This window comes from Pyxicephalus adspersus, chromosome 12 (assembly GCF_032062135.1).
Source record: "Pyxicephalus adspersus chromosome 12, UCB_Pads_2.0, whole genome shotgun sequence".
Taxonomy (NCBI): Eukaryota; Metazoa; Chordata; class Amphibia; order Anura; family Pyxicephalidae; genus Pyxicephalus; species Pyxicephalus adspersus.
In genome coordinates this window covers 5,605,209-5,616,528 of record NC_092869.1, presented here as the reverse complement: position 1 = coordinate 5,616,528, position 11,320 = coordinate 5,605,209, and the positions used below count along the sequence as shown (strand labels likewise).

At 42.8% G+C, this 11,320-nt stretch overlaps 1 protein-coding gene across 2 annotated transcripts; it reads left to right on the top strand.

The window, feature by feature from the left end:
• MRPL24 (mitochondrial ribosomal protein L24) lies at positions 1–5,577 on the top strand. 2 transcript variants are annotated; one of them, XM_072427818.1, is made up of 6 exons: positions 1–153; positions 843–1,030; positions 1,907–2,002; positions 3,013–3,116; positions 4,436–4,566; positions 5,159–5,577. In XM_072427818.1, the coding sequence occupies exons 2-6, from the start codon at positions 845–847 to the stop codon at positions 5,293–5,295; spliced, it is 654 nt and encodes a 217-aa protein (XP_072283919.1). In that variant the 5' UTR covers positions 1–153; positions 843–844; the 3' UTR covers positions 5,296–5,577. The 2 variants fall into 2 exon arrangements, with proteins under 2 accessions (XP_072283919.1, XP_072283920.1); XM_072427819.1 differs by having other exon boundaries at positions 105–153; positions 829–1,030.
• Positions 5,578–11,320: the final 5,743 nt, after the last annotated feature.

Sequence of the window (11,320 nt, the reverse complement as noted above, 5' to 3'; positions counted from 1 at the left end):
TGAAGTAATGGCAGAATAGGGGGTAAGGGAACAGGTATGAGGTGTTTTCCCGTAATATGTGGTATATGGAGGGGGCGGAAGTGACGTATGTCATGTAGCAGGGACTCTTCCGGTGTGTGCAGGGTGAAGGAGGCTGTCATTGCTGCAGTGGAGGTGAGCTGATGTCTGTCACTGTGTATACAGAGAGATAATGTATGAATGATGAATGTATGATTTATGAATTGCAGGAAAACCTATAAATTCTCGTAATGTACCGGGCCACCGAAAAATAAAAAAAGAAAACATTGCTTGAGAGGAGCATAAAGGCAAGAACTGAATTCAGAATGCAAAGCAGAGCAGCAGGCGGTGACATTTTTTCAGGAACAAAAATTTAAAAAATGAACTCATGTGAACCTGTGTTCATGTCATGGAGCTTACACAGAGCTGAGGACTTTCATTCTGTACCCATGTGACAGTGTTGGGTGTCTGAGCAGCCAATCAGAAAGTAGCAGGGCTGTCACATGGTAGGCAAGGGAGTGAGTTACATGCTCCCCATACCTAGCTAGTTCTCTGGTGCAGCAGGGAAGGGGCCCTGTAAAGGGAACCTGTTAGTTGACCACGCTGGAGTAACCTCAGGTCCCCTTTACAACACCTGAGTACATCATTGCTCTGTCATTAAATTCTTCTTCTCCCAGGGAGTGATTTTTTGGGGAAAGTTGCAATTTGTGTCTGATCAATGTCAAGTCTTAGAATGCATATTCCTGTGACTTACATTGTCCCCTATAGTCCCTGCATGGTCCACACATCGTTCTTTGCTTTATATTGATGATGCTTATTTAAATATCACAGAATTTTACTTTCAGTCATGCGTCTGACGGATCTCCTAGCGATGGCCTCCAAGGCGATGAAGTTACCCCACCTGTACCGGTTTGGTACCAGCCGACCGTCCACCATAGCTGCCCAGAAGAGGAACCCGCCAGGCAAGAGACGACCTAGAGTATTTGTGGAACCCATCAGGCAGCACGAATGGCAGTATTTCCGAGGTGATGTGGTGAGTGGATGTAAAAAGATCAGGAGCAATTGAAGTGGTAGAAGAAATATAAGGCATAGGTGTATGGCGATATACACTGAACAGCCAATACAATATGTAGCGCCCCCTTGTGATCTGTCCAGACAGGGACTCTGAATGTGTCCTGTGATATCCAGAACCAAGACATTAGCAGCAGGTATAATATGTTGCACTGCATCCACCAGCCTTCTTCCCATAATGCATCATGCTACCATTTCTCCTGGCATCTGCATGATCTAAAAGAAAACATGATTCACTAGGCCAAGACAACTTCTTCCATTGCTCAATGGTCCATTTCTGATGCTCACATTCCCATTGTAGGCTCTTTCGGTGGCGGATTGAGGTCAGCATGGGCACTCTGGTCTGTGCAGCCCAAAAGCTGTGATTTACTTACTGTACCACTTTTCTCCCATGGCCACAGTATATGTTACTGTGTGTGATCAAACTAGGCAGACTGGGACTACCCCACCACCACCCTCACTTAAAACTTTCCTTTCCATACCTTGTTGCAAAGTATAGGAGCAAGGGATATCCAGGAAACTGGTACATGTTTGTATAGAAAATATATTCTTGAAAGAAATAACACAAACTCCTTACAAGTAAGGCCAGGTTCACACTGGCGGTGAGGTTGTGGTGCAGTTACCACACATACTCATGCATGACAGTAAACTGCTGCCTCAAGTATCTTCTGCTGATGCCCCCCTACAAAGAATGAGTGGGAGTGGCGGGTTTGCTTGATCTTCAGTAAGTACCTGGCCTAAGTTTGAATTATTATTATGTATAGAATTAATTTTCACCAAATGAAGCAATGTGGTTGTGACGCGGTACTTTATTTTGGCATTTCTTATTTTCTTCAAGGTTGAAGTTCTCGTAGGAAAAGATGCCGGGAAGCAGGGGAAGGTGACCCAAGTGATTCGTGCTCGAAACTGGGTTGTGGTGGAAAATCTCAATACGGTAAGTAATAAGTATAAAATGGGGGCAATGCGTCCCTAAACAATGAGGAGGCCTCCAATTTGTACCACTGGGTATTAGAGTGTATATCTGCTCACAGTTAAATCTGTCCCCCAGCCTCCCCCTTGGTTACAGCGGCCCCCCAGCCTCCCCCTTGGTTACAGCGGCCCCCCAGCCTCCCCCTTGGTTACAGCGGCCCCCCAGCCTCCCCAGCTGCCCTCCCCTGGTTACAGCTGCCTCCCCCTTGTTTACAGCTGCCCTCCCCTGGTTACAGCTGCCTCCCCCTTGGTTACAGCTGCCGCCCCCCCCCCTTTGTTACAGCTGCCCTTAAGCCTCCTTCTTTGTTACCTTTGAAACACCAGCATACTGCCCACCAGGTGTTTTGAAATTTACATAAATCCTCCCAGAAAGTTATGTGCAGCACCCTGTACTCGGTGCTATGGCCAGTGACAGGCGAGTGAAGAACTCCCCTGTTATCCATTAGACCCCAGAATATTTTCTTTCCTGTACATATCCTGTAATGAAGGACTGACCTAGTGTTATCAGTGCTGCCAGCATAAACTTACAAAGGACTGAGGTTGCCAATCACCATTGCCTAGGCAGCATTCTACAGTACCCGGTCTCCTTTACAAAGCAACCAGTAAGGTTTGATGTGCAGGTGAAGTGAAGTACCTAGGTGAACACACCTGCAGAAGCTGTACAGACCTTCCTGTCATGACCTAATGCTTCCTGACAGGTGGCGCTCCCTTCAGGGCAGGGTTGGAGCTTGCCGATAAGCCCCATCCCTGTACTTTATTTGCTTCATTGCTGTGATGGGCTTTTATTCTATACTTTCCTCTGTTTTCTCCTAGAAGCAAAAACAAGGAGAAGCGATGTAATAGATAACAGCATAGCTAGATTGTACTGCAAGTTAGGAGCTTACTTGTTTTCTGACAGGATCACAGTTACTTTGAGGTTTACATGCGCTTAAAATGAAAAAAAATAAAAAAATATTTATTGTTTTTGTTCTTTAGCACTACCGTTATGTTGGAAGGATGGGGGACTATAGGGGGACATACGTACCGAGTGAGGCCCCTCTCCTGGTCAATCAGGTGGCACTGGTAGATCCCACAGACAGGTAAGTTCCTTCTGGTATAAATGCATATTGTTCACATTTCTTTATCAAAAGATTATTAAAATTGTCTCACAGCTGCAGAATGCAAAAGGATGGTATTTCCTAGTACGTGATGGTATCCTGGGAGCAAATCGTTTGGTTAGCCCCAAACCTCTCTATGATCATGCAATAGCCAGTTCCTGTTATTGAATGCACAACCCCAGAAATACATCTTCCGAGAGCCCCTTTCCTACACACATTCATGATTTATTAAAGCTCACGGAGACTAGAAAAGATAGGCTATCATGGGCAAGCCTGGGGGAGCCAGCAAACCTGGAATGGATTTTTTAATAATTTTTTGCAATTAGCTGACAATGTTTTCAGTTCTGGACCAGATCCATTTCAGGTTTACTGGATCACCCAGGTTCCTCCATGATACTCTATCTTCTCCAGTCTTTAATAAATCAGATGCAGTGTGGGGCAGCAGCAATGTTTTGCAGAAGAAATCAATATAGAAAGGACAGAGCGAGTAGAGATGGGTGGAGGTCTGTAGGCCACAGGCAGGGCTGAGCGTGCTGTTTGCAACCCAAGCACAGCAGAGGCATTGATCAGTAGATTGAATGGTCCCCCTTGTATTTGTAGCCGGTAGCTGGTTTGGTCCACTCTCACAAAAAGCTACCATACAAAATGCTGAAGACCAGTTTTGGCAATGAGAGAAAGGTATCAGAACACAAGTTCATTGTGACCCCCTGTCCCCACCAAAAGCTCCTAGTTTGGAACATTAGCATTAGAACTGGACCATGTAAGAGGTGTCTGATCAGGTTTTTTTGTTTAGAGCATGAGGATGACCAGGTGTAATTTACCTGGGGTAAAGCTATCAGCAGAATGTTCTATGTAAAGAAGGCAGGATGATGGAGACAGTGTGACCTAAAGGATCTCCTGCTAACACCTTGGTGCCAGATACCACCGCACACCTTCAATCTGGAGTTCATTCCTCTTTGGGTCAGAGATATTTTTGGTGGGAAAACACAACATTACATAGGTACGTTTAATGATTAGACTGATCAGTGTATAGTCAGTGATGTGATCCTGCCATAACCAGATTTGGATAGGATTGGATCATACACATTTCATTTAGGATTATCCTATAATGTACTATTATTGTATAGTATGTAATATATATTGTATGTATTATTATTGTACTATTGTATTATATAATTATATTGTACCTATTATGTAGTGGTCAGACATCTTTGCATGATTGTTCTTTACATGGCATCTGTAGTTATACGTTTTAGGTGCTGTAAAATATTGCTTCCCACTAACATGAGATTGTTCTTTAGGGAACCCACTGAGATAGAATGGCGGTTCACAGAAGAAGGAGAGCGGGTGAGAGTGTCTGTTAGGACTGGGCGTATCATTCCCAAACCCGTGTTCCAGAGACGAGATGGCATCATCCCCGAGCAGTGGAAAGGTGAGGCGAATGTCTCTTCTAATCGATAAGTGTATACAAACTCAGGAACAAACAATACATATTGTAGTTTAGATGTGGTGGTTGCATCCCCCCAATAACATTTCCTGTACACATTATCCTGGTACATACCGTGCTATATCTATGGGTTTTCTGCATGTGAAAGACTGTAAGCCACCTGCAGTGGGTGTGTTTAGAAATGGATCCCCTGAATCACAGACAAATGTTCTTAAAAATTATTAAAAGAAGGATGGTGTTGAGGTGAGAGCAAGAGGTAGGGGTAAATAACTGGTGTAGTGGCAAGGGCAAAGGGGTTGGTATGGTTGCATAGGTAGTAATGGAGTATGGGGTGATGGAGGTCAAGCACAGTGATAAAGGCAAGGGAGAACGTAGGAGCATTACGAAGCAGTGTGCAGCTACGTTGATTAGAGCAGGGGTAGGTATGTGAACATGGAGGAAGGTAGGGGTTGGGCCCATTGGTTAGTGCAGTGAAAGTGGGCATGCAGATGCAATGGTGAAGGAGGATGTAGAGAGAGGCTGCACTACCCTTAACATCCCACTAGATGTCGCCTTCATCGTCTTTTCCTTTGTCTAGATGGCCCCAAAGACACTTCTGTTGAAGACGCCTTGGAAAAAACCTACGTCCCAGTGCTGAAAACCTTTCAAGAGGAGATCATGGAGAAAATGGGTATCACAGAGACCAGAAGGCATAGGAAATCATTCTGGTATTAGTGCACATGGACCACATATAGTGACCGGTTTTGGACTGAAATGCCAACTTTGTTTTATGACTTCAACAGATAGAATGAAGAATTTTCAAGCTTGCCTTCCAGAGAAATCTGTCTGCACTGAAAAAAAATTACTTGGACTTGTGATTGTTCTGGTCAGCCAGTAATCTCTATACTTGGTTACACAGTGTAACATGTTAAAACAAATGGCAACTTTTGTGTAAAAAATATTTTTTTTACTCATTTATGGCTAAAATACAACAAATGTGCATTTGCAGAGTTTCAACCCTTTCTCCCTCTTGTTGTACGGTAGTGTTTCTTGACTCCAGTCTTAAACAGGGGCCACAAGGTCATGTTTTTCTTCATATCCAGGTAGGAGCATACAGTGTGTTGAAGTTCAGTGCCAGGCAGAGGTAATGCAAAGTGCCTTACCTGGTATTATTTTGACCAAATCTGCAATTCCTCTGCACCCTTCCTTATAGGTGCAATATGTTCCTTCTCCACACTGTGACCACCACTGTCTGTGCTACATTCAAGCAGTAGTGTAGTGGTCAGGCCATGTGCTGTCTTCTTTTTTTTTTTTTTTTTTAAAATGTAAATTTTTATTGAGATTTTATAAATAAAAACATCATAACAAAATAAAAAAAATCAATACAACACACAAAAAGTAATTACAGACAAATAATACAAGACAAACCATGTGCATAGGCTCAAAGTTACAAACTATAAATCATAACATGTCCACATATACGCTCCATCATATTATAAATAGCAAGACAATGCAGTAAAACAAGTAGTCACATTTAAATACTAACTAGAAATAAGCCAAACTGACTGTTCAAACCAGGGGTGAACAAACTTTAAGTCGGGCCACAATCTAAAAAAAATATAGCTATTTGTTAGCAAATGTTTTCAATCCTGGACCAGATCCATTCCAGTTTTGCTGGATCACCCACTGATGAAATTGTACTCTCCCCAGCTTTGGAGACCTTTAATAAATCAGAGCCTGAATCCTTCTAAAGTAGCACTCTAATTCAGTGCTGAGGGCAAGTTTAATAGGAGAATATTTAAGTAAATATTCATTAAGCCTCCAGGTACTCTTCCGCTTTGAAGGATTGTCCAGGTCTATATCTATAGATATGTCCGACCATGTATTCTGACCAATAGAAGCTTTCTTAGTGGCCTTAAGCACAGGGAAGTTGACAAAAAAAATAGTCGATCCTAGTATGGGTGTTGTAGGGCTTAGAGTAGAAAGTGAATTCCTTGTCTCCTGGATAAAGAAAACCGCTGTGTGTCATAAAGTGAAAATTTATGCATTAGGGTCCTAAAGCGGGAAGAAATACAGTATGTTGGAGGGGGGCCCTTCCCTCTATCAAGAGAATGCGCTGTCTTCTTTGACTGCAGATGGAATGGTGGACAATGACTCCATACCTGCCAAGAAATACCTGTAAGCCCCTCTGTCCTAGTTTAAATATCCCTCCACCATTCCCCTAAATCTTTCCCCTAGCACAGCAGACCCCCTTTCATTTAGGTGCAAACCATCTCTGGCATACAGGTTGCCCGGTCTCTGTAGCTGCAGCCACTGGTCATATCTGACTATCAGCAACTCTCCAACTGCCAAAATGACAGCAGGCCGACCTCTGTGTAAGTTGTTGACACACTGCCCTCCCAGAGCCTGAGGGCCAAACAAACATACCATGATAGAGGGGTAAACTGTTTACCATAGATGGTCAGATATGGAGAATGTATAGGAGTCAAGATTCATTGATAGGACCCTGTCTAATCATAATACTTTATATCTCCTGTAACATAAAATACATCCCATGCCGCTGCCTCATTCACAATGTGTTGTATAATTGAGCCCTGAGTATCCCCTGTTGTCCCATTGCTAATAATCAGGCCAAAACCTGCAGTCTGTAGCTAAAGCTAGCAAACTAAGGCCCTGCTATGCTGTCATGGTGTTGTTGACAGTTGAAGCAAAGTGGCAGTTGGAGCTCTGTCCTGTAGCCAATCACGTTGCTCCTTTTCACAGTGTGCTATGATGTCACGTGTATATACCGTGCGCCACAGAGCAACGGTCACTTGGGACTGAGGAGCTGAGGAGTGAGCAGCTAGTTCTCTGGCAGCTTATTTCCAATACTTTTCTTACCTTGCTTGAATTTCAGTGATTTAGGAATTTGCATTTCTAGAATCTGAGAGAATTTGCTGCCCTTGAGGGCACCGTAGCCAAAACGATGATGTTTGGTAATTTTTTACGGCTTTTTTCCACCAGCCTATTCTTTATCTTGCTCCTATGCTGTAACCTGGAGCTCTCCCAGGCGTGCTATAATTGCTTGATTGCAAACAAAGACCGGGAAAGCCTATGTGAACATCTGCAAGTAATTGGCAAAATGAGGAATCAAGAAGACTGTGACGAAGCGTTCAGAAAAGGGTTCGAACCCCTGGATTATACTGCCATACCGGATTCTCAGCTCAAAGATATTATTATTTATTTGAAAACTTTGGATAAGGAAGTAAAACAAATCGATATGATGTTGCCTCCTCGTCAGTGGCAGGAATTGTTTCATAAGAAGATGGACGAATACGTGAATGGAATAAAGCTCATCGCATCGCGTGTTTCACCAGCAGCCTGTAAGGGCCCTTGTGGCCTTCAGAAAATGGCAAGAACATTCAACTGTTTAAGATGCATTGAAAAGGACTGCGATGTGCCTGTGGACTGTGACATTGAGGACATTCATGTCAAAGAGAGCGAGCAGACAAACATAAATTGTAATGTGTCTTTTCCTCTGCCAGACAGATATGAAATCACATGGAAGTTTGCTAAAAATCTTCGGGTGAAGGATTTAAACTATTTCAAATTTCTGCACAAAGTAGAAGGTGATGTGAACCTCCTAATCAGGACCACAATGAAACGTCACCATGGAACATATGTTTGCCAAATAGTTGACGATGATGAAGACGTTATTGTTGAGAAATTCTTCTTTGTGAGTGTCTCCAGGAAGGATCAGTCTGAAGGAGTGTATCTGGGCAAGCTTTTTAAAGAGATCTTAAGGAGAGCAGGAAACCACAGTGTATGGGCAGTACAGCAGAAGAAAGAACAGCATGAAAATGACGGTCGTGGCATCCTCGGATTTATTGAATCCCAGGAGCCCTTGAGTACGGGAGCTGTGGCACTTGCCACCCTAATAGTTTTCCTGTTTTCCCTATTGATCATGTTCTCATGTGTTGCATGCATCTACTGCTACAATAATGACAGTTATAAACTCCTAAGAAGAAAAAAAGTGTCAGATGATCCTTCAGATAATGTCTAATAGAAAAGAAAGGAGACAAGACCGTCACTATGCAGAGAGGCCCTGAAATAACACCGGGTGAATATCAGAAAGACTGACAAAAGCAGCAAACTGGCTTCCCTTGCCATAACATCTGCAATCACAAATATTCAGCAAAATCCATCAGCAACTGGACAAGACTCTTCTACCTGCAAACAGTAGAAGGGGGTATATGATTGCATGAGTCCGTGAAGGGTGGAGGGGTCACCTTTCCACCTTATGACCAGCTCTGCAATCACTGTACACCCTTCTGCTGTATTGGAAGAAGAACTCCTGCAGGCTACACGCTACGGACCATATATTCCGAACGTGAAATAACATCATCTTCCATCATCTTGACCTGCAAGGAACATCAACTATTAACACATCACCACTGATCGTGGATCCAGGGATTTATCCGATCGCCTTAGGGGGTCAGGAAGGAATTTTTTCCCTTTTGGTGCACATCTGAATCAGAAGGGTTTTCGCCTTCCTCTGGATCCACTGCAGGTTCAGGGTTTTGTGGATTTATGTCTGTTGGGCGAACTCAATAGATATGTCTCCATTTTCAACCCTACATGCTATATGACTACATAATGATCAGCTGGTGAAATAAATGACATTCAAATTATATTATCAAAAAGTTGTGTTGTGTGATTTTTTTTTATTGAGTCATGACTGAGAAATTTACACTAAAAAAGGGTTTATCACCTACAAAATTAAAATATATTATTGCGGGAATGTAAAGCAGGTTTATTCTAAGTTATGGAGCTTTGAACTCCTCAGATCAGGTAATAAAGTTTACACCGAGTACAGGTTCTCTTTAACCCCACACATGAAAGCTATTCCTTATAACAGAAATGCTCTTTAATATACACAGCCTCCATGTAATCAATGAAAGTTAAGGACAACATGGAAATACCCTTCAGGCCCTGCTATTATATTACCAGAAAACATCCTATAGGCCTTATTTATAAAACAGGGAATATGGCATTCCCTCAAATATCTCCCTGGTAGGGAATCAATTACTGCCATTAAAACGTGGCTCCTGAAAGATTCCCCACCAGGAAATGTTTGCGGCAATGCCTTATTCCCTGCTTTATAAAGAGAGCCCACATGTTCTGCTCTGAGGATCATTGGAGGGTATTTTCAGTACAGGTTGACATTCAAGTTAGCAAGTGTCCCCCACTTGCACCAATAATTTTTTTTTACCTACACCTCCCTGTTCAAGAGAAGTTGGGGTTCAAGTATTGGAGGTGGACGAATATATGTAGCAGGAGAAAACGTTTTGACGGGAAGAGTATTTTGTTCTAATAGTAATTAATTTTTTATAGTTGTTAACCTCAGGTGTCCCCTACATTTTCAGTTTCCTACACTTTTCCAATCCAGGGAAATTGGGGTTCAAAGAAGGGAAGTGTACATGGTTGTATAGTATGACAGTTTTAGTTTTGTGAGCTGGTATAAATTTAGGACCCCATCCCTATGTTATTTTCAATGTAAGGGGCCCTGGGGGGCCCCAATAGGCATGTTCAATTGCACCCTCCTAGGCACACTTGCGTTTAAACTGCACTCGAAATGTTGTATTTCTAGGTTTACCAGAAAGGTATAGAAGCGTCACTACTAATGTCTGTGGTACCTGTACGGGGCTTTAAGTGGAATTACACGGAGAGAATATGTAAGCTGCCATTACTGAGCTGGTTATAATGTATACAGCTTGCCTGGTTTGTAGTCTGATCCTCAGCCTTTAATGTCTTCTGGATTACATCGGGATTATTAGCTTTATTTACAATGAGATCGGCAATGGCAGCTTCCATCATCAGTGATAGGTGTGCACTCAGTGAATGGTAAAATCTGCAATGGCCGCCAGGGATACCCCCCTTGTTCTTGTGATATCCTGGAGGGGAATATTGTGCAGATCTGCAGATACATGTAATAAAATATAGAAACTGAAAGCATTTACAGTACATATCCAATATTGTCATATCATATTTTGTTCTTAGCCGTCCTTCACAGAGGAACAAGTAAAGCACGGGTGTCCAAACGTTTTGCAAAGAGGACCAGATTTGGTGAGGTGAACATGTGTGGGGGCCGACCATTCAGTCTGACATTCTTTGAACCATTAATGTGACCTGGCTAGCTTGGTAACCCTTCTCGTGTCAAGCATCATAATTGTTCCTTTGTGTTTTACTATACATACATATACTATGTAAACATTGTAAGATCGCCCGTAGCAACGGGGGGGGGTTGCTATGGCGATCACACAATGTATATGTATACACATATGTAACAGGAAACAAGGCCAGCAGGTTAAAAATGCATCAAGGGTTTTATTCACTAACACACTATTTATTCACTATTTTACACACTATTTATTCTATTTATTCACTGTCCACACATACATAGGCAAAATAAAACAAACAGCAAAAACAAAACCTGGCCACCAACTCACTGTTCCCTTTACTAACAATCTAGCCCAACCCTGTGCTCCGCAGGACTCTAAGGCCCCAACCATACAGCTTTTCCAACAACGTCTGTGGCTTTACTCACCGTTCACCTTCGACCTAATTTCCTAAGATGCATTTCAGGTGAGACAGTTACACCTGATTATACCCAGGCCTCTTTAGCTCCCCCACCTGGCCAAGAAGCTCACTGTCATTCAGCCTGGTACTTCAACCCCACCTTCAGGTGAAAAGGAAAACTGACTGAACAGAAAAATACCCT

Coding starts and splice junctions, on each gene's coding strand:
- MRPL24 (XM_072427818.1), top strand. CDS start 845: ATGCGTCTGACGGATCTCCTAGCGATGGCCTCCAAGGCGATGAAGTTA. Junction 1,031..1,906: donor AGTATTTCCGAGGTGATGTG/GTGAGTGGATGT, acceptor ATTTTCTTCAAG/GTTGAAGTTCTCGTAGGAAA. Junction 4,567..5,158: donor CATCCCCGAGCAGTGGAAAG/GTGAGGCGAATG, acceptor TCCTTTGTCTAG/ATGGCCCCAAAGACACTTCT.